The 24,061-nt window shown below is 40.4% G+C and overlaps 1 protein-coding gene across 1 annotated transcript; it reads right to left on the reverse strand.

Annotated features, from left to right (window-relative positions):
* Positions 1–1,528: 1,528 nt before the first annotated feature.
* strc1 (stereocilin 1) lies at positions 1,529–23,874 on the reverse strand. Its single transcript, XM_072464623.1, has 30 exons — positions 23,851–23,874; positions 22,517–22,706; positions 19,886–20,575; positions 19,772–19,796; positions 17,908–19,282; positions 17,059–17,841; positions 16,173–16,238; positions 15,996–16,106; positions 15,129–15,283; positions 7,659–7,845; positions 7,224–7,339; positions 7,000–7,129; positions 6,730–6,912; positions 5,975–6,013; positions 5,727–5,897; positions 5,480–5,620; positions 5,182–5,243; positions 4,975–5,110; positions 4,801–4,889; positions 4,570–4,705; positions 4,295–4,491; positions 4,118–4,208; positions 3,743–3,908; positions 3,462–3,637; positions 3,231–3,386; positions 3,020–3,162; positions 2,789–2,937; positions 2,585–2,682; positions 2,353–2,503; positions 1,529–1,909 (listed from the first exon to the last, which is right to left on the reverse strand). The coding sequence occupies exons 1-30, from the start codon at positions 23,872–23,874 to the stop codon at positions 1,827–1,829; spliced, it is 6,219 nt and encodes a 2,072-aa protein (XP_072320724.1). The 3' UTR covers positions 1,529–1,826.
* Between the last annotated feature and the right edge of the window lie 187 nt (positions 23,875–24,061).

Consider the following 24,061-nt stretch of genomic DNA (forward strand, 5'->3'; position numbering starts at 1 on the left):
ATACATATGATGTAAATAATGCTCATACATATGATGTAAATAATGATGTAAATAATGCTCATACATATGATGTAAATAATGCTCATACATCTGATGTAAATAATGATGTAAATAATGCTCATACATCTGATGTAAAGAATGCTCATACATCTGATGTAAAGAATGATGTAAATAATGCTCATACATCTGATGTAAATAATGATGTAAATAATGCTCATACATCTGATGTAAAGAATGATGTAAATAATGCTCATACATATGATGTAAATAATGCTCATACATCTGATGTAAAGAATGATGTAAATAATGCTCATACATCTGATGTAAAGAATTATATAAATAATGCTCATATATATGATGTAAATAATGCTCATACATCTGATGTAAAGAATGATGTAAATAATGCTCATACATATGATGTAAAGAATGATGTAAATAATGCTCATACATCTGATGTAGATAATGATGTAAATAATGCTCATACATCTGATGTAAAGAATGATGTAAATAATGCTCATACATCTGATGTGAATAATGATGTAAATAATGCTCATACATGTGATGTAAATAATGATCATACATCTGATGTAAATAATGATGTAAATAATGCTCATACATGTGATGTAAATAATGCTCATACATATGATGTAAATAATGCTCATACATATGATGTAAATAATGCTCATACATCTGATGTGAATAATGATGTAAATAATGCTCATACATGTGATGTAAATAATGATCATACATCTGATGTAAATAATGATGTAAATAATGCTCATACATATGATGTAAATAATGATCATACATCTGATGTAGATAATGATGTAAATAATGCTCATACATCTGATGTAAATAATGATGTAAATAATGCTCATACATCTGATGTAAATAATGCTCATACATCTGATGTAGATAATGATGTAAATAATGCTCATACAGCTTCTTATGTTTCAAATCAAAAGCTGGGACATTTGGCCAAAACTGTGCCTTTTGAGTCCTTAGACTTTGATCAAGGCAGAAATAATAATGGTCAAAATATATGTTTCAAAATTTGAGTTTTTATTTGTGATGTTCTAAATCATGTCATATAATGACATTTGTGATTCTAAAAGAGTAAAACTGACTGTACCATGCACTTTAGCCATGCATGAAATTCAATGTTTTTCAATGGTTTTTTTTTTATTGTAGATGAGGCTTGTACCCCGTCACTCAGTTTTCTTTGGATTTTTTTGCACTAATTACTTTTATTTCCACTTTAAATGAATAGAAATGGAAACACTTCACCCTATCCACCTTTCACAACAATCTCATGTCCAACATTAAAAAACAGAATAAAAAGTATTTTGTGTCTGAGGTGGTAAAATGTGTTCTTTATGGTGTATTATAGTATAATGACTATTATAATAATGATAATATAATTGATAATACACACACATTATTTTCATTAACAATAAATACAAATGGACTGCAGAGAATGTGCTGCTTTTATTAAGTCTGATCATTGGCAAACCAGAGTGTCCGCACAACAATACAAAAACGCACTACAACACTGATCCTTCTTAACAAAATAGGCCTAGGCTACTTACATAGGCTAACTCAAGTTTTATCAAGATAACTCAGTTCTGTGCAGGTATTTAAATAAATAAATAAATTCTGTCCCTAAAATGGTCTTTACATTCATAAATAATTCTTTGGTTTATTCAGTGCTTAAAAGGTAAATAAAGTGAATTACTGTACATAGTAATCTTGAAGTGCTGTGTATACAAATAGATAAATTGCACAAATTTAGTAGTGAAGCTGAGGTGAGTGGGGTCATGTTAAGGTCATGATGGGATAACCAGCAGCATCAGCAATCCCAGCAGCAAACACACAGGACAGTGGCTCAACGCCAGCCCCAGCGATCTCCCTGAGGACACAGAAATCTAAAGTAACATATCAGGTTGTTGCAGGGATAGGCAATATGGCAAAAAAGGCTATATTTTCTCATCATAATATTTTCAAAATGTATTATTTATTTATTTATTTTCATTTTAAAAAACAATAAAACGGCTTTCAAAATTCAAACACAACAAACTTAAAGTCAGTGTGGACTTTCCAAATCCGGAACTCCACACATGCTTTTACTGACAGAGGATTGGATGCAGATCTCTCGAATGAAAACCACCCAGAGAATATCATTGAAGATTTAAAATTATCTCGTTTTGGAAAAGGTCCAATGCAAATGTATGCCATTGATTTCACAAAACTCTGGTTTTATAAATTGTACCTTCAACATACATGGGTTTATGTGTTGTCCAAAGACATGTCGGCAACACACACTTTTTGCATCTATATGTGTAGCAGTTGTACCTCTTAGGTCCACAGGCCTGTCCTCCCAGGGAGTCAGCACCATGGCCAGGGCTCGTTTTTGCATATAAGACAGTGCATCAATCACTGTGGGGGACACCGCCTCAGCCTGTTCATTGGAGAACATGCTGATCTGTTGATGGCTTAACACAACCTGGATCCAACAATTAAAAAAAAAACATATTTAAGCAAATAAAACAAACCTTTGTAACTTTGGTATTTTTTGAAGACTTACAGTAAATTTTGCGGGTGGAATGACTGAAATAGCCAGAGGTGTGATTCCTTCGATTTGAGCACTTACCAACGAAGACATATCGAAATCTGGAATACCAGCTATGAAAGTACAAGAAATGTTCAGTAAGTGCATTCATTGAACAGAACAATCCAAATCTATGCTTGCAGTGCATGCCACTTTTACAGAAGTCTAAATTGATTTCACCTGCTATTATTCCAATTTCAATGAAAACATCAGTTCCCCAGAATGGAGTGGGTCCAAAAGCAAGGGCATGGTTCAGCAGCCCGACCATAGTACTCAACTGGTCTTCTGTACACTGCAGCTTCAGCTGACCAAGGTAGTGCACTGCCTTACTGAAGCCACCAGGAGGAGACACAGTACAGGCTCAGTAACCACGATCAGACAGACATGCTGGTCATATGGCATTTTGCTTACCTGAACTCTACTGCGTTAAAATAAATAATTTCAGATGCTTTTGCCCCACATACAATATATCCCAATGCCACCAGAGTGCTGGAGTCCAGCTGGCTCACACGCTGCTTAGTGGAGTCTAATACAGCCGCAAACAGAATTTCTTGCTGCAATTAAAAACATGATTATCATGATTCATCCAGTAAATCTACTCTAATAACTCTTTCAGACTAACTTGTTTGGTGGTCCATAGATCAACAGCCCCAAGAACAGCAATGGTGTTACGTTCAGCAAGTTGGAGGCTGCTCAACTCCTCATTTGTCATTTCCACTGCTATTCTTCCAAGCTGAGAGATGAGGGACGGGGAGAAGGAGGACACTGGACCATGTATCTTTGAGGGAAACATGAAGAAACAATAACTGAATTGATATTTTTATGGTAGGTCTGAGAATGAAGACTGTCTTACTTTTTTTACTTTCTGTAACAATTGGTTGCGGTGATAAGAGGGCAAAAATGGGTCCTGACCCATTAACTCTAAACAGTTGACAAACTCAGAAGATGACATACTGGTCAAGCTGGTAGATGTCCAAACAGAGGGAGTGGTTGAATGGAGGATCGCACAGGTAGGAACTAGCATAGGGGCTGGAAAGTAAATGTGATTGTGATAAATATGTATAGTTTTTTAATCCCTTAAGTCATGTGGGTAAAGTTGCAGCATTTACCCAATTAATTACAGGACAAGCTTACTTGAAAGTACTTTGAGGAAACCCAGAAAAAACTGCAGGACAAATTGCTGTTTTTTGAAGTTGCTCCTCCTCTCATTGGCATCGATACAGTGGCTTCCAATGGGCCCAACTTCCCACTGTCGCTGGTCCATGAACAGCTTCTCAATACGGGCCACAGTCATCAGCTCCTGGGGGCACATACAGTGTTACATGGCCATCACACTGGGTGATAACAGGAGGGCAGGGGACACTACCAGGACTCTATGGTCATGCAACACCCGGGAGATTGATTTACTTGCTTCAATGACTTAATCTTTCCTTGTATTGTGTAACAATCCTTACTACTCACTATAGACTCTGGTCATAAGGGGAATCTGGTAGCAATGTTGCATCTCACCTGTGGGAGCTCTTGAAGTTTATTGGTGGGTAGAAAGAAGAGAAACCTGCCCACTTGACTAAGTGTGGCCTTAGTCCATGTCTTCACAGGTCTACGAGAAAGCCCAATAATGAAAAAAAAAGATAAAATACATTTTCCCTCTGACCTAAACACAGAAGTTTGAATGTTAATTCTTACCCAAAAGTATTTGTATCTTGCAAGATTCGTGCTACTATGTCCATTTTAGTAGCGCTATAACAGAAAGTATGTAGAAAATTGATGTTTTCCATGAAAAAGGTTCTGTCAAGCTGAATTAATATCTCATCGTTCACAAATGTGGCCATAATCCCCAGGGAGCGAAACTCCTCCTCTGTGTACACGCCCGTGTACATTCTCTGCAGATCAACAAAACGTGTTGAGACTTTCATGCAGATATTTGAATTGTCATACTCATATTTCATTCAAAAACTGACCAGTCTTTGAACAATTTTATCCACCAGAAGTTCCTGTTTCCGTCTGGACAGTAGAAGAAAATACTGAGGCTCTGCGACGATGAGAGCTTTGAGAGACTGCATGAGGTCCACAGTGAACTTCTTTACAGTGCTCACTCTGCAGAGAAAGACAATTGGATTTTCAATATGTACTAAACTTCAGTGTAAAAAAGTATAATGTATTTGCACAAGTTTGCTACAGTGCAAACTTACGGCATTGCCAGAGCCAGTTCAGCTCCAAAATGTGCCAGAACTTCAGGGAAGAACTTATATTGGTACACCTCATCAGCAACACATTTTTTCTATCCAGAAAATCAAAATTAAAAATGAGATAATAATAACATATTGAATTTATAAAACCTAAATACTAATATTGTTATTTAATACCAGTGAGGTGTGAAGAAGACTGGGCTGTTGTCGGAGGACGAGCAGGATCGCTTTGACAGATGAAGGGGAGCGCTTTGCTCTCAGTCGTTCAAGTAAAACTTTACAGCTCACTCCTTGTCCTGCTGTCCCAAGACTCCTAATGACAAAAGGACAATATTTATGTCATTACATGAGTATTAGTATGATCATATAACATATATAACTTACTCGAAGTCTTCTTTGATTAAGCGTGGCTTTAATTCAAGCACTTTGTTGAAAATAGCTTGGGCCTGGATGGAAAAAGCACATTTGTTGGCTGTAATCTGATATGAAAACAGTGCAGTTGCAGGTGTCTTTTCAACAAAAGGCCAGATAAGCTTTTGCTTCCCATGTTAAATATTTAAGAGCTAATTGAAAACATGCCATACAGCTTTTCACAGTGTCTAAAAAGCATCTTTAATTGGAAACCAGATTAGAACATGGTAGAACGGACTTCACACAAATTAGGTATAGTTTTTATGCCTACCTGCTGTGTGTTCCAGGGCTTTGTGACTGATATGGTGAGGTTGTTGACCAGCTGAGGAGTCCTGGGCAGAACACTGACCAAAGGAGTACAGTAGAGCAGAGGCTCTACTTCAGTCAACCAGCTCGGCACATCTAAAAAGCCCTGACCGGGCCAGAGATGTGATATTCAAAACCAGGGTGTGTTTGGCCAAATTTAAACATTATTCCAGATACAGTATTATAAGATATTCAAAATGTGACTGCTTTACCCAGAGCCTTGTGGCAATGGCATTAGCTTGGACTGGGCTGAAGCTGGGAGTCTGTTGTGCCATAGATGGCAGCGACGACAGGAGCTTTTCAGAGGTCAGTGTCAACAAGAATTCACTTTTAACTCCCAAAACAAGGGATCCAAGCTGCTGCAGTGTCCCCGGTGAATTCATCTGAAGAGAAGAGTTATGTTTGTGTCAAGTGTATTTATCCAAAAGAAATACAGCCATATTAATTAACAAGAGCTTACTTTCATAACTGAAGACAGCTTATCTACAATTATAGCAGCCTGTCAGGGAAAAAAAGACATTTAATTTGTGCGGAATTTCATTCATCTGACAATGTATTTCATAAGGAATATCCAGAGTTTATCAATCAAGGGTGTATGGCCAACTTATTCACCTTGTGGTACAATAAAAGACAATAACATGTCAATAGTTAATGATACTGAGAACAGGTTCCGGGTATGGTTGAATTTGAGTTACTGTTTATGGTTCATATCTCTGTAATTAGTGCCTAACCACATGAAACAAAAACGGACACAAAGCCGACATCTTCTCTGTCAGACAAAATAAACAAAAGTGAAATTCATGGCAAAAGTGATATTATTACGCCCTAAAGATGTGATTGTTGTCAGTTGACAGATCTTTAAGCCATAAGATGAAGAGAAAGAGCCAATTGTAGAGCCAATCTATCGACACAGGCAAACATGTGTGGATCATTTCTTTCTCCCATAGGTTACATAGGCCCCTGCCCTCCATCTGAAATGCTCTTATGGTCTAAGCCTATGGTATCATAGGCGAGACAACAGCTGTGAGGCTGCTGCTTCTAAAGCCAGGATGGGTCTTTGGTTCATGAGCTCAGTTTCCTGCAGACAGCAGCCTGTCAGCTGTCAGATGCAGCAAATCAACCGTGTACAAAACAAACAAGGGCTTATGTAGTGAAAGTCTCAACACGGTGCAATAGAGTGAGTGTGATGCAGTATTAGCTCTGCAGTATTTGTACCTGTGCTGGGCTGAATGTGACTGACTTGATGAGAGGCAGTGCATCGAGTAGCTGTGATGGACTGAGGCTCTGTATGAAGCTCACTCCGAGCATGGGCATGAGAGGAGCCGTGTCTTTCATCTGCTCCACTGTCAGCTTTGAGGAGTCATTAAACTGGGTACTGTTCAGCAGCAAACGAGAAAGCTACAAAATACAAAGAGCGAGTACATGGATTTCTTTAAATGTAGGGAAATAAAAGAACTATGATGTTGTTACTATTGCAAAAAGTACCATGTGGCTGGGCAGGTTGAGTCCATTGCGGATGCAGTTTCTGATGAGGTCCTGGATAACAGGAAAGGCCTCAGTTCCTTTGTACACAATGAGATCTTCTGGATCGGCCCAGCATGTGATGTTACCAAGCCTGTCAAATCATATCAGCAAAAATATATTGTTTTATGACACTTGTAATAACAACATTAGACTGTGAAGTATATATGGTGTATTCTAGATCTGACCTGAGAAAATCCTGAGCCGTCAGGTTTTTGTACGTCCCAATGAGGCTTTGTGCTATAAACTCTCGCTGTATGGGACTCAAGGTGTTTTGCTGCAGCATATCTAACCCATCCAGGAGCTGGGAGAATGTGACAGGTAAATTACTCAACAATATATCACGTAAATGTGTCCACAGACAAAGTAGGGACCATGCTATCATTCATTGAAGCGGCCCCATCATTTATTGATTACAAGCAGGAAGCCCTGGCATTTGAAACGTGACAGAGACAGAGCGGCCGGTGTCCTCTCTTGGCGTCCTCTCTTGGCGTCCTCTCTTGGCGTCCTCTCTTGGCTGCAGTGTGACTTGTAACAGTGTTTTGCCTCAGGGCTAATGGCACACACAGATGCCCGGCTTCTCCAGTTTCCCAGCCTGGTATCAAAGCTCACAGGGCTGTTACCTGAGCAGCCGAGAGGTGTTGGAAGTTGTAGAAGGGCAGGTAAGCGATCAGGTTGCCGGTGTCCCTGATGAGCGATTGTTGACCTCGGGTGATGTTGATCGGGAGCATGACTGTGCCAAACCAGGCGCCAAACGCACGACGCTGGTCCAGAGTCATCCGGTCTAAGTTCAGGTTGATGGTCTCTCGCCTGAAAATATATCGTTTCGAGCGAGGGATTAGATCGGTGTATGTTGCTTCCCAACAGCAGCATCTTTTCAGTTACGGTAGATGTATATAGAGTATGTGTGTACTCGTGTTAAAGTACAGTTTAATGGCTAAAAATGACATGCACTCCAAAAAGGAAAAAGTACACATACTACAACACTACAACACATTTTTAGTACCATTTATGGTCATTCCTTTTCAGAATCAGAAAAAGTTTATTGCTATTTTCAATGAACAAAATTCACATGCTAGGAACTTGCTTTGGTGATTCGATGCAACATATAACAATGAATAATAATAAAATCAAGATATATCAAATAAGGCATGCATTATGTAAGTAAAACGTACAAATAAGATCAAAATTAGACTTAGTATGTACACAAAATGTTTAGTTAAATTTACAGATTTAGTGCAGAAAGTGAACAGTGCAGTGAGTGATTGATTAAATTATTGTTAAAGTGACAGTGTTTAGAAGTGTTCATGAGACTGAGGTTTATCACGGTGTTAGGTTATGAGTTTATCACTGTGTTAGGTTATGAGTTTATCACTGTGTTAGGTTATGAGTATATCACTGTGTTAGGTTATGAGTATATCACTGTGTTAGGTTATGAGTATATCACTGTGTTAGGTTATGAGTTTATCACTGTGTTAGGTTATGAGTATATCACTGTGTTAGGTTATGAGTTTATCACTGTGTTAGGTTATGAGTTTATCACTGTGTTAGGTTATGAGTATATCACTGTGTTAGGTTATGAGTTTATCACTGTGTTAGGTTATGAGTATATCACTGTGTTAGGTTATGAGTATATCACTGTGTTAGGTTATGAGTATATCACTGTTAGGTTATGAGTTTATCACTGTGTTAGGTTATGAGTTTATCACTGTGTTAGGTTATGAGTTTATCACTGTGTTAGGTTATGAGTATATCACTGTGTTAGGTTATGAGTTTATCACTGTGTTAGGTTATGAGTTTATCACTGTGTTAGGTTATGAGTTTATCACTGTTAGGTTATGAGTTTATCACTGTGTTAGGTTATGAGTATATCACTGTGTTAGGTTATGAGTTTATCACTGTGTTAGGTTATGAGTATATCACTGTGTTAGGTTATGAGTTTATCACTGTGTTAGGTTATGAGTTTATCTCTGTGTTAGGTTATGAGTTTATCACTGTGTTAGGTTATAAGTTTATCACTGTGTTAGGTTATGAGTTTATCACTGTGTTAGGTTATGTGTTTATCACTGTGTTAGGTTATGAGTATATCACTGTGTTAGGTTATGAGTTTATCACTGTGTTAGGTTATGAGTTTATCTCTGTGTTAGGTTATGAGTTTATCACTGTGTTAGGTTATAAGTTTATCACTGTGTTAGGTTATGAGTTTATCACTGTGTTAGGTTATGTGTTTATCACTGTGTTAGGTTATGAGTATATCACTGTGTTAGGTTATGAGTTTATCACTGTGTTAGGTTATGAGTGTATCACTGTGTTAGGTTATGAGTTTATCACTGTGTTAGGTTATGAGTTTATCACTGTGTTAGGTTATGAGTATATCACTGTGTTAGGTTATGAGTTTATCACTGTGTTAGGTTATGAGTTTATCTCTGTGTTAGGTTATGAGTTTATCACTGTGTTAGGTTATAAGTTTATCACTGTGTTAGGTTATGAGTTTATCACTGTGTTAGGTTATGTGTTTATCACTGTGTTAGGTTATGAGTATATCACTGTGTTAGGTTATGAGTTTATCACTGTGTTAGGTTATGAGTTTATCTCTGTGTTAGGTTATGAGTTTATCACTGTGTTAGGTTATAAGTTTATCACTGTGTTAGGTTATGAGTTTATCACTGTGTTAGGTTATGTGTTTATCACTGTGTTAGGTTATGAGTATATCACTGTGTTAGGTTATGAGTTTATCACTGTGTTAGGTTATGAGTTTATCACTGTGTTAGGTTATGAGTTTATCACTGTGTTAGGTTATGAGTTTATCACTGTGTTAGGTTATGAGTTTATCACTGTGTTAGGTTATGAGTGTATCACTGTGTTAGGTTATGAGTTTATCACTGTGTTAGGTTATGAGTTTATCACTGTGTTAGGTTATGAGTTTATCACTGTGTTAGGTTATGAGTTTATCACTGTGTTAGGTTATGAGTTTATCACTGTGTTAGGTTATGAGTTTATCTCTGTGTTAGGTTATGAGTTTATCTCTGTGTTAGGTTATGAGTTTATCACTGTGTTAGGTTATGAGTTTATCACTGTGTTAGGTTATGAGTTTATCACTGTGTTAGGTTATGAGTTTATCTCTGTGTTAGGTTATGAGTTTATCTCTGTGTTAGGTTATGAGTTTATCTCTGTGTTAGGTTATGAGTTTATCACTGTGTTAGGTTATGAGTTTATCTCTGTTAGGTTATGAATTTATCACTGTGTTAGGTTATGAGTTTATCACTGTGTTAGGTTATGAGTTTATCACTGTGTTAGGTTATGAGTTTATCACTGTGTTAGGTTATGAGTTTATCTCTGTGTTAGGTTATGAGTTTATCTCTGTGTTAGGTTATGAGTTTATCACTGTGTTAGGTTATGAGTTTATCACTGTGTTAGGTTATGAGTATATCACTGTGTTAGGTTATGAGTTTATCACAGTGTTAGGTCATGAGTTTATCACTGTGTTAGGTTATGAGTTTATCACTGTGTTAGGTTATGAGTTTATCTCTGTGTTAGGTTATGAGTTTATCACTGTGTTAGGTCATGAGTTTATCTCTGTGTTAGGTTATGAGTTTATCACTGTGTTAGGTTATGAGTTTATCACTGTGTTAGGTTATGAGTTTATCACTGTGTTAGGTTATGAGTTTATCACTGTGTTAGGTTGAGTTTCACTGTGTTAGGTTATGAGTTTATCTCTGTGTTAGGTTATGAATTTATCACTGTGTTAGGTTATGAGTTTATCACTGTGTTAGGTTATGAGTTTATCACTGTGTTAGGTTATGAGTTTATCACGGTGTTAGGTTATGAGTTTATCTCTGTGTTAGGTTATGAGTTTATCACTGTGTTAGGTTATGAGTATATCATTGTGTTAGGTTATGAGTTTATCACTGTTAGGTTATGAGTATATCACTGTGTTAGGTTATGAGTTTATCTCTGTGTTAGGTTATGAGTTTATCACTGTGTTAGGTCATGATTTTATCTCTGTGTTAGGTTATGAGTTTATCACAGTGTTAGGTTATGAGTTTATCTCTGTGATAGGTTATGAGTTTATCTCTGTGTTAGGTTATGAGTTTATCACTGTGTTAGGTTATGAGTATATCACTGTGTTAGGTTATGAGTATATCACTGTGTTAGGTTATGAGTATATCACTGTGTTAGGTTATGAGTTTATCACTGTGTTAGGTTATGAGTTTATCACTGTGTTAGGTTATGAGTTTATCACTGTGTTAGGTTATGAGTATATCACTGTGTTAGGTTATGAGTTTATCACTGTGTTAGGTTATGAGTTTATCACTGTGTTAGGTTATGAGTTTATCACTGTGTTAGGTTATGAGTTTATCACTGTTAGGTTATGAGTTTATCACTGTGTTAGGTTATGAGTATATCACTGTGTTAGGTTATGAGTTTATCACTGTGTTAGGTTATGAGTATATCACTGTGTTAGGTTATGAGTTTATCACTGTGTTAGGTTATGAGTTTATCTCTGTGTTAGGTTATGAGTTTATCACTGTGTTAGGTTATAAGTTTATCACTGTGTTAGGTTATGAGTTTATCACTGTGTTAGGTTATGTGTTTATCACTGTGTTAGGTTATGAGTATATCACTGTGTTAGGTTATGAGTGTATCACTGTGTTAGGTTATGAGTTTATCACTGTGTTAGGTTATGAGTTTATCACTGTGTTAGGTTATGAGTTTATCACTGTGTTAGGTTATGAGTTTATCACTGTGTTAGGTTATGAGTTTATCACTGTGTTAGGTTATGAGTGTATCACTGTGTTAGGTTATGAGTTTATCACTGTGTTAGGTTATGAGTTTATCACTGTGTTAGGTTATGAGTTTATCACTGTGTTAGGTTATGAGTTTATCACTGTGTTAGGTTATGAGTTTATCACTGTGTTAGGTTATGAGTTTATCTCTGTGTTAGGTTATGAGTTTATCTCTGTGTTAGGTTATGAGTTTATCACTGTGTTAGGTTATGAGTTTATCACTGTGTTAGGTTATGAGTTTATCACTGTGTTAGGTTATGAGTTTATCTCTGTGTTAGGTTATGAGTTTATCTCTGTGTTAGGTTATGAGTTTATCACTGTGTTAGGTTATGAGTTTATCACTGTGTTAGGTTATGAGTATATCACTGTGTTAGGTTATGAGTTTATCACAGTGTTAGGTCATGAGTTTATCACTGTGTTAGGTTATGAGTTTATCTCTGTTAGGTTATGAATTTATCACTGTGTTAGGTTATGAGTTTATCACTGTGTTAGGTTATGAGTTTATCACTGTGTTAGGTTATGAGTTTATCACTGTGTTAGGTTATGAGTTTATCTCTGTGTTAGGTTATGAGTTTATCTCTGTGTTAGGTTATGAGTTTATCACTGTGTTAGGTTATGAGTTTATCACTGTGTTAGGTTATGAGTATATCACTGTGTTAGGTTATGAGTTTATCACAGTGTTAGGTCATGAGTTTATCACTGTGTTAGGTTATGAGTTTATCACTGTGTTAGGTTATGAGTTTATCTCTGTGTTAGGTTATGAGTTTATCACTGTGTTAGGTCATGAGTTTATCTCTGTGTTAGGTTATGAGTTTATCACTGTGTTAGGTTATGAGTTTATCACTGTGTTAGGTTATGAGTTTATCACTGTGTTAGGTTATGAGTTTATCACTGTGTTAGGTTATGAGTTTCACTGTGTTAGGTTATGAGTTTATCACTGTGTTAGGTTATGAGTTTATCACTGTGTTAGGTTGAGTTTCACTGTGTTAGGTTATGAGTTTATCTCTGTGTTAGGTTATGAATTTATCACTGTGTTAGGTTATGAGTTTATCACTGTGTTAGGTTATGAGTTTATCACTGTGTTAGGTTATGAGTTTATCACGGTGTTAGGTTATGAGTTTATCTCTGTGTTAGGTTATAAGTTTATCACTGTGTTAGGTTATGAGTATATCATTGTGTTAGGTTATGAGTTTATCACTGTTAGGTTATGAGTATATCACTGTGTTAGGTTATGAGTTTATCTCTGTGTTAGGTTATGAGTTTATCACTGTGTTAGGTCATGATTTTATCTCTGTGTTAGGTTATGAGTTTATCACAGTGTTAGGTTATGAGTTTATCTCTGTGTTAGGTTATGAGTTTATCTCTGTGATAGGTTATGAGTTTATCTCTGTGTTAGGTTATGAGTTTATCACTGTGTTAGGTTATGAGTTTATCACTGTGTTAGGTTATGAGTTTCACTGTGTTAGGTTATGAGTTTATCACTGTGTTAGGTTATGAGTTTATCACTGTGTTAGGTTGAGTTTCACTGTGTTAGGTTATGAGTTTATCTCTGTGTTAGGTTATGAATTTATCACTGTGTTAGGTTATGAGTTTATCACTGTGTTAGGTTATGAGTTTATCACTGTGTTAGGTTATGAGTTTATCACGGTGTTAGGTTATGAGTTTATCACGGTGTTAGGTTATGAGTTTATCACGGTGTTAGGTTATGAGTTTATCTCTGTGTTAGGTTATGAGTTTATCACTGTGTTAGGTTATGAGTATATCATTGTGTTAGGTTATGAGTTTATCACTGTGTTAGGTTATGAGTATATCACTGTGTTAGGTTATGAGTTTATCTCTGTGTTAGGTTATGAGTTTATCACTGTGTTAGGTCATGAGTTTATCTCTGTGTTAGGTTATGAGTTTATCACAGTGTTAGGTTATGAGTTTATCTCTGTGATAGGTTATGAGTTTATCTCTGTGTTAGGTTATGCGTTTATCTCTGTGTTAGGTTATGAGTATATCACTGTGTTAGGTTATGAGTTTATCACTGTGTTAGGTTATGCGTTTATCTCTGTGTTAGGTTATGAGTTTATCACTGTGTTAGGTTATGAGTTTATCACTGTGTTAGGTTATGAGTTTATCACTGTGTTAGGTCATGAGTTTATCACAGTGTTAGGTTATGAGTATATCACTGTGTTAGGTTATGAGTATATCACTGTGTTAGGTTATGAGTTTATCACTGTGTTAGGTCATGAGTTTATCACAGTGTTAGGTTATGAGTTTATCACTGTGTTAGGTTATGAGTATATCACTGTGTTAGGTTATGAGTATATCACTGTGTTAGGTTATGAGTTTATCTCTGTGTTAGGTTATGAGTTTATCTCTGTGTTAGGTTATGAGTTCATCACTGTAGAAAGGAGCAGTGACAGAGGTAAGACAACAGAGCTTTGGGACATTGGGACTTAAGCAGTATTCAGTAATTTAGTTTATAATTAATAATTAATATGTTTTAATGTAATGAAATTCAAATAGATGTTACTCAAAAAAATCGACTCAATTACAGTAACATATTTGTAATTAGTTAAGTTTTACCTCTGGATATTATTTGTACAAAATATAAGTACAGATAATAATTTGTCATATAATGGTAAGAACAGGCTCAGTAGGTGTTGGAGGGGCATAATCATATCTAATGACCTGTTTAGTCAATACTTACTTAGCACTTAACGTATAAACTACCCTCAGAAGATTTAATTCTATGGAGTGAATGGGTTTCCTTTACCTTCAATGCATAATACATGTTCCTGACACTTCACTGTGTAATGACGTGACCAGCCTGATATAGGAGCTAAGTTTACCGTAGATTGCAGCTCCGCTCATTATAATCTTATGGGGAGACACGGTAGGTGAAGTCAAATTTAAACCTTTCCTGAAGTTTATTTCAATACAGAAAAATAAATAAATTCATGCGAACAAAAAAATACGGGTGCATCAATTTCAATAATGTTTTGAGCCAGATGTAAACGATTCCAATTTCACTGACACTTGGAGACACAAGTGTGAAGGAAAATGCATTTTTAGCAAAACAGCCTTTGAGATGAAAGTTTCCCATATAGATCTTTGGAAAGACATTGATTCAGTGACATTTGAAAGCTTTGTCAAGAGAACCAAAATGTTTAAAAAAAGGCCTGTGGTGTCGTGCCATAATTGACCAGGTTTAGCTCAAAGAGTCACAGGAGGATTTGAACATACGTGCCACAAATGAATCGTGATGTGATACGTAAACCCACCGGCCGACAATGCAGGACCCAATGAAAGACTTACACATTGATGTTGTTCTGGAGCCTGGGCAGACCCTGGATGTCGGCTGGACTGACCAGAGCCAAGAGAGAGGCCAGGTCAGAAAACAGACTCCCATCAGCGGCCAAGTGCGTCTGGAACAGCACTGAAGCCAGCGTGGACATGTACTTCTCTGGAAGCTGGAAAACACCAATGATGTCTATATCAAGAGGAGTGTGATACCTGCTTTCAACCCAAATGCCCAGTGACAAAACCTCCAAGAAGCAGAGGAAAAACAAGGGTTGGGAAATATTGACAAAATGTAATATTATGATTTTATTTTTAATCTCAATGACACAATTCAGACAATATTATGGCAATCTATCAAAAATGTGCCAAAGCATCTTAAATGTCATGGTTGAAGTTTTGCACAGCCAGTGTATGGACTGTACAGTTAAACGAAGAGGTGTAACGTATAACTGTTTAGTGTGCAAGATTGTTCTATTTTCAATCCATTTTCAGCCGATATTTGGCACCAATATTTTTTTCTGCACATGCCCAGTTTGTGTGCGCTCGTGTGTCATTCCGGATCAGTGCATCAGATATGTCTTTTTAACCAAATTCATGAGTAAAATAAAAAATAGCAGGTCACTAAAAATATCCCCATATGTTAACAGTCAGACAGTCTGGTTTTGTATCCCAGATAAATGCATTTACTATCTACTAATACTTCAACTTAACATAAACGTGTGGTATTCTTATCTGTATCTGCAAATATCAGTTATTGGCCACAACAGTAACAACATTATCGGGCAGCTCTGTTTTAAAGTAGGTAAAATACTCAATATTGTAGTTTTGCATCTCTCAAACAACAGTTGTAATATTATACTGTAGCTGGATGTGTTTTTGCACCTGTAGTGTGTTCTTGTGCCTGGTGTAGTACAGGAGGATCATCCGAATGGTGGTGATGTGAGATCCACTGAGAACCTCCCGCAAGTTGTCCACTGGTATGTTGAAGTACTCCTGGATGCACATGTACGTTTATCATCATGGCCAAATATATTAGATAGTAAAATGACGAAATATAACCTGGATGAAGCCAAACTCTTCTTGGGTGATGTCCCGCGTCACCTGCATCAGGCTGGTGAGAACCCTCTGTAAAACAAACATATGATGATCACATAAACTGTAATCTGTTCATTTGTTTTGGGTCGTATTCTGATTGTGAAAGCAAGTGTTAAGTTTGTGCATTCATTATGCAGATATCAGTGACAGGATTGTAACTATATCCAGTGTCACCTGTAGCTGTGGTCAAGCTATACAATGACTTTAAAGGTAGGCTGTGTGATTAAAGAATGCACTATAGACCAGTGGCTGCTATGCAAAGGACTCATAAACATACATTTTCATAAATCCAAAGATCATAAGAGCTGTCAGATCATTCAATTCTTTTCACATTGATCATTAAATTATGGAGACACGTCATGCTGCAATGTCAAATAAATATGGAAGGAGTGTCTGGAATGCCTGCCAATGTGGTCCGATAAATTTGAATTTGGCTAGGTGTTTTTATTTTCATTTTTTATTTAGTTAATTTTATTGTATTTCTGTTTATGTAATTTCTTTGTGATTTTAATGCATTTTCCCTGCTGTGTGAAGCACTTTGAATTGCCTTGTGTATGAAATGTGCTCTACAAATAAACTTGCCTTGCCTTAAATTATTGTATTTGTTTTTAAAGGTCTCCAGCCCTACATTCCAGCACATTCTCAAAAAATAAAAATAAAGGGGCCAATTTTTTTCCGTTGTTCGACCAAAACACTGGAATAAACTTTAAATATGTGTTTGTTCTGTTGGTTTATCATCTGTGTTCAGCACTTTGTTTGACTTGTTTTCAAAGTGCTCTACAACTTTCCAATTTGACCAATCCACCCAGCGCACTTCTCATTATGATACATATATTTTAGAACATCTTACCCCAAAGCATTGCAATAACACCCGCTTCTTGACAAAGTCGGTTTCCTTCTTGAGAAACACATCCACAGACATCAGAATATCGAGACGCACATTCTCAGCCACATGATACGTCGTGTTCTGAATCTCCTCCAGCGCAAAGAACGAGACCACAGCCAAGCTCGCGGCCTGGTCCAACACCGCGCTCACCTCCGGAGTCAGCAACTCGGCCATCCGGCTCCGCACGTTCTCCAACCAACAGCGCGCGATCATTTGCATCATCACGTTTTGCCCTGCCCCAGGTTGACAGGCTAAAATGAGGTGCTGTGAGCATGTCCAGTTGAACTTCTTTACCACGTCTTGAGCCAAGCAGACGTGAGGCTGCACTGTCCCACCGTTTGTGAGGTTGGCATAAGTGGCACACGCAGATGCCACCCAGGCGCTGGACGGTTCTCGTGTCAGTGCGGACAGAAGATTTGGATTAGGGCAGATGGTGGAGGCGAAATGGGCTTGGTCCTGCTTCCAGCACATAGTTATGAGAACAGGGTCTGGCAGTGAGACGCTCCAGGACAAATACAGGCACTGCTCGCTGGGGTTGAACCCTACAGTGCCTTGACCTCCAACCTTGGTGTGGTTGGAGCAGTGTTGAATGAGCCAAGTGTTGTCCTGATTGGCCAGTAGGTTTTTCAGCACCGTGTCATTGCGGCAAACTTTGGAGACGAAGTTATCAGGGTCGGCCACAGCACAAACAGCTACTTCAGTCATGTCCACAATAATGGGAGTGGTCCAGTCGGCGTACTTACAAACCTAAAAGAATAAACAATGTTTTAATGAGTAATAATAAGCATTTACAACACATTACAAACTACTGACCTGTTGTATGAGCTGCGCCTTCTCCATTTCTTCAGTTTCATTGCACACTGATCGCAGCCAAGCGTTGCGAGGGTCCTGGAGCAGCCTTTGAAAGACACCTAGGTTGCAACAGACATTTTTCTGAAAAGCGACTTGGTCGTGCTGCCAACACAAACCAACCACGGAGTCATCCACATAGCGACTCGCCCACATTTGATAATCGCACCACTCTGTTGTGTTAAAGCGTTGGTCATTGCTCTGATATGGTATTTCTAAAACAGCTTTTGCACAGTGTGGTCTCAGCCACTCGTTGAGCTTGTTGTCCAGAAGCCGGTTCAGAAAAGACTGGTTGGCACATACTTCTCTGTTAAAATCATTTGCATCAAACTGTGCGCATATAGTTATTACATTGAGATGAATCAGGGACACGTCTTGCCAAAGCGAGTATTGGCATGGATCGATTGTGTCTACGTCGGTGTCAGGAATGACAGGCATGGGCAGCACCTGCGAACAGTTGGGCATGAGATGTACATTGGCGGGACTGGAAAACAAAAGCATGTAGAAGCCTATGTTTTGACAGATGAGGAGTGAGAGGCGTTCTTTGTCCAGTATCGTGCAGAATTCAAGGAGGTACGGGTTAATTACTGAAGCTTGGAACATCCATTGCTCGTAAAGACAGAGCTCGGTCACCATGTAGGCCACGTCTGCGCTGGAGTTCCCACAGTACGCGTACAACCAGAGATTGGTGCTGTCCGAAACAAGCTTCTTTACGAGCGTTGCATTGCTGCACACTCGTTTAACAAACTCCTCTCGCTGGTTGTCTCCGCACAGCGACACCAGCACAGGGTCCACCGAAATATTGTCCAGCCAGCTGTTGTAATTGCAGGCGAGCTGATTGAGGTTGGACGCCTCTCTGACTCTTCTCACCGGGACGACGTTCAGCGGGGCAGACGTAGGGTTGATGACAGGGGGGGGGAAAGTGCCTACAGCGGGACAATCAGCCGCTGTCCTGCTCGTCAGTGGAGACATGGCAGCTTCAAACACATAACAAGCATTGCTCCACACCAACTTTATCTGCTTGGCGTTGAGTGAGCTCAGGGCTTGGCAGAACATCAGCACAGAGACAGAAGAGGATTGTCTCAACCCTGACACGATTTCAGGACAAATCGTATCGTTTAGCTCTGCCAGATTCTGGGGGTCGCACTGGAGCGGGGTGTTACGGTGCGTGTCTATGTTGTCGTTGGAGTTCAGGAGGGAGCGCTGGAAAGGGAGTCCAGGGCTCGGACAGTTGGGGCCGGGATATGCGCAGATGGACGGGTCCGGGGGAAGAGCGACCTCCAGAAGGATGTCGATAAGTGCTGTGCCGAAAGACCAGCTCACATTGTGACGAAGACCCCTGAGCAAAACATAAATGTGTAGTGTAATATTATTTTGTGTATTTGAAGGAGCAACTTTTCAGGTGCACCGTCCGCCATCAGCTTGTCTCAAAGGGAGATGTTATTACTTCGCCCGAAATGCTCCACAGTACGGCATTAAACGTATCGACAGCATCTCCACAGAGACAATTACAGATCAGGTCTGTGGAGAGGGAGCCGGCTCACAGTGAAATACATGTTTTTCAATAGGTGTTTTCGCACTACAAACCTGTAATAGAATATATGTAAAAGTTGAATGCAATAACATATCTTTGGGGACAAGCAGGTGGCAGACCCTCCACCAGAATAGTGCGCATTTAAATGTATAATTTTCAATTTGCATGCTTATAATGACACAACAAATGTGATTATACTTTAAGCAAATACAACTATTCATTACATTACATAAATTACCCATTATATTTACTATCATGAAATAGTACTCATGTCAAACATCAGAGAGAACCTACCACATAATAAGCTGCTTCAAATCACCTGTGAAACAAAACACAATTATAAATATGATACAACATTTGCTGGGATTGAAATATAAAAATACACACATAAAAGGAGCAAACTCTTACCGTGCTCACACTTTCCCTGTTCGTCCAGTGTGGGCACTTGAACCCCAAACTGCAGTGCTATCTTTATGTAATCCACTGGTACCTCTAGAACAGAAAACAACACCTCTAAAGTGTATCTGACAACAGTGTCCACGAGGCTGCTGACGGCATTCACCAGGTTTCCAGAGACAGGGAAGTAAGTCAGGATGTTCACAAAGATGTCTTGTATCCCGGTCAGCGTTGCCTTAGTTGAGTCGCTCATCCGCAGATACGTCGTGAAGAAGCTGTATGACTCTCCGCTTTTGCCCAGCGGAGAACAGCTGGGACTGGTCAGGGAGCTCAATGCAGCTATGATGGCTGGACCCATCTCCACGGACACAGCCTTGATCAGCTCTGCCTCCAGGCCGCAGTCCTGTTTTCCTGATAACACGCATACTAAAGTCTTTGGGAGGTCTTCCATGAACCCCTCTCGCAGTAGAGGCTGCAGAAGCATATACAGATTGGTGATGACTCTGTAGTAAGCGTTTAGGTCCACGCCCTCGACTGGGAGAGGATCACTGCCGCTGCGAATCTGTACTTTGGGTTCAGACAGAGAGTGGAGCTGATTGATCACCGTCTGGATGTCCTCCTCCAGGCTGGCCGGAGTGGACACGGCCTTTCTCTGAAGGACTTTGGACTCTGAGCAGGCATGCTGGACCGCGCAGGTTATTGCTACGAAATACACAACAAAATATTAAAATGCTATAAAACATTATTTGACTTATGAAGTATATTTTTCAGCATGCCTCTCAAAGCAGTGGGTTGTCAAAAATGTTAATTTAGCCTACAACAAATTCATATTGTATTTGTCTTGGAATAAAAGGTATTAAAACCATAAAAGGCGACCATCAAGCTTTTGGACACATGGAACATAAAGGGAAAGCTATAATCCAATTATTTTGAGTCAGACCAAACATTCTGGAACGAATCAGGGTCAGTTTGTATAATACACGCACCAAAAAAAGTTTAAGATTTACAATAGGCCTTTTATGCAATTGACCTAGACTTTTATTTATTTATTATTAAGTCTTTATTATTAATCTCTGAAAAATGAATCCTCAAACAAGGCCCTTCAAATGTTTTATCTACTGTCTGTCAGTCAATTCCTCTGAACAGTAGCTTTACTCCTTCAAAAATAAATAAAATGATTAGGTGGGAGTCTATATCTCATTTTCTTTTCTCAGATTTAGTCCAATTAGAAGTGACCACAAGCTCGTCTCAGCTTCACAAAGAGACATTTCTAAAGCTATGGCTTCAGTTTAAATTAGGGGTAATGTTAAGTCAGGCGGGAAAAGGGAAAATCAGCCCTAATCAAAAGAGGTATTAAAAATGAGCAATGAAGGGTAAACAAAGTATGTATGAGGTCTGCTCCCAAAAGAAGAAGAAGAAGAGAGATGTCTATAAGGACTTAGGCATAACCATATTTTCATTCATTTTATTTATTCATACAGGGAAAACCCAGTAAGAAAAGATCTCTTTTTCATGGGTCCCTGTTAAAACACAACACAACATAAACAACAAACACAGGATACTAAAACACAAATAAAACATTCAATGAGATTAACCAATACATGAAAACACATTTGCCAATGATATCAAACAAGTGCATCAGCTCTGCAGGTAGCTCTTGACCAGTTCTTTAGAATCATCAAAAGACATAAAATGATTTAATTTAAAACGTCTCTGTGTTTTGTACCACAGGAGGGAGCAAAGTTGTTGAAATACTTTTTTCCTGTCTCTGCGTTGACATGATGGGATTGAAAGACAAAACTGTCCTGAGACTTCAAATTGTGAATACGTGAACTGATGTGCAATAAACTTGATAAATAATCAAGCAAAATGCCAAATAGAGCCTTATACACCAACAAAAGTTATCTTCTAGCATCCCATCCAATGTTCCAACATCTTACTCTAATATCCTTTCAAAATCAGAGTCGCATAACAAAATGTACCATCATACTTCATCATATGTTTGTACAGGTCAATATTTCAGGATGGACAATACTCACCAAAAAGTAGTCCCGCTGCGCCCGTGAACCACATGCTGGTTCCTCTGCGTCTTCCACAGAACCAGTTTATCCAGTGGGAGTGGATGAAATGTTCGGCTGGATTAGATGGACTCGATGCACAACAAGGCTGAACATTATTCGATCTCAACTAACGGAAAGTCCACCTCGCGCGTGTTTCCTGCGCTGCAGAGTGCGTCCGTGCGTCGTGCGCTTTGGCCGCAGGACGCAACTCTACACCTGAAGCTGCCCCGGCCCGCGGCGTAATTAAGACCAGCGGGAAAGAGACAAACGGAGGTGCGAAATGAGGCCCGTGAAACGAGAAGGGATTTCTTTCTGTAACAAGCACAGCCGTCAGCGCTGAATTATTCACGCGCTGTGTTGATTACATCCAGCGACTGAAACCCGAGTTTGAGCCGGAGCCAGACACCAGAGAGCCAAGAGTAAAGAGCAGAAGAACTGCCCACTACCACATAATGGCCCCATTACACCTTAAACAACTGTGATGGCACCATAAAGAACACAATAAACTTTAGTCTCAACGTGTACGTGATGGTGGCGAAGCAGAGACTGGGGTTTAGAATGGGCTTGTATAAGGGACACGCACTGATGACGGCCAAGAGCCTGGAGGGAGCCTGGAGGGAGCCTGGAGGAGCCTGGAGGGAGCCTGGAGGAAGCCTGGAGGGAGCCTGGAGGGAGCCTGGAGGGAGCCTGGAGGAGCCTGGAGGGAGCCTGGAGGGAGCCTGGAGGAGCCTGGAGGGAGCCTGGAGGAAGCCTGGAGGGAGCCTGGAGGGAGCCTGGAGGGAGCCTGGAGGGAGCCTGGAGGAGCCTGGAGGAGCCTGGAGGAAGCCTGGAGGGAGCCTGGAGGAGCCTGGAGGGAGCCTGGAGGGAGCCTGGAGGGAGCCTGGGGGAGCCTGGAGGAGCCTGGAGGGAGCCTGGAGGAGCCTGGAGGGAGCCTGGAGGAGCGTGGGGGAGTCTGGAGGGAGCCTGGGGGAGCCTGGAGGAGCGTGGGGGAGCGTGGGGGAGCCTGGAGGAGTCTGGAGGGAGCCTGGGGGAGCCTGGAGGAGCGTGGGGGAGCCTGGAGGAGTCTGGAGGGAGCCTGGAGGGAGCCTGGGGGAGTCTGGAGGGAGCCTGGAGGGAGCCTGGAGGAGTCTGGAGGAGCCTGGAGGGAGCCTGGAGGGAGCCTGGAGGGAGCCTGGAGGGAGCCTGGGGGAGCCTGGAGGAGCGTGGGGGAGCCTGGAGGAGTCTGGAGGGAGCCTGGAGGAGCGTGGGGGAGCGTGGGGGAGCCTGGAGGAGTCTGGAGGGAGCCTGGGGGAGCCTGGAGGAGCCTGGAGGAGCCTGGGGGAGCCTGGGGGAGCCTGGAGGAGCGTGGGGGAGCCTGGGGGAGCCTGGAGGAGCGTGGGGGAGCCTGGAGGAGCCTGGAGGGAGCCTGGAGGGAGCCTGGAGGAGCCTGGAGGGAGCCTGGAGGGAGCCTGGAGCCTGGAGGAAGCCTGGAGGGAGCCTGGAGGGAGCCTGGAGGAGCGTGGGGGAGCCTGGAGGAGTCTGGAGGGAGCCTGGGGGAGCCTGGAGGAGTCTGGAGGGAGCCTGGAGGGAGCCTGGGGGAGTCTGGAGGGAGCCTGGAGGGAGCCTGGAGGGAGCCTGGAGGGAGCCTGGAGGGAGCCTGGAGGAGTCTGGAGGGAGCCTGGGGGAGCCTGGAGGAGCCTGGAGGGGCCTGGAGGAGTCTGGGGGGAGCCTGGAGGAGCGTGGGGGAGCCTGGAGGAGCGTGGGGGAGCCTGGAGGAGCGTGGGGGAGCCTGGAGGAGTCTGGAGGGAGCCTGGGGGAGCCTGGAGGAGTCTGGAGGGAGCCTGGGGGAGCCTGGGGGCAGCCGTGTGACGTCACGTGAGTGCTCTCTATAGTCTATAGTGACTGTAGAGGAGTGACGTCATGAAGAGCAGCACTGACTGCAGCATCTTCTCTCACAGTCATGGCTATAGTTCTTTAGAGTATTTGCAGAGGTATACCTACTTTTTAATTGAGTGTTCTTTAGCCATTGTATCTGTACTTTTAATGTAGGGTACTTTCAAATATTACTTTCAGTTCTTTTTATTTGCTGTAGGCTGATCATTAGAAATAAGACGTTTGTTAATGTAACTACATTTACTTACAGTTTTAG

The sequence above is a fragment of the Eucyclogobius newberryi genome, unplaced genomic scaffold (assembly GCF_026437365.1).
Source record: "Eucyclogobius newberryi isolate DKJ021-1_F unplaced genomic scaffold, fEucNew1.0.hap1 SCAF_5, whole genome shotgun sequence".
Taxonomy (NCBI): Eukaryota; Metazoa; Chordata; class Actinopteri; order Gobiiformes; family Gobiidae; genus Eucyclogobius; species Eucyclogobius newberryi.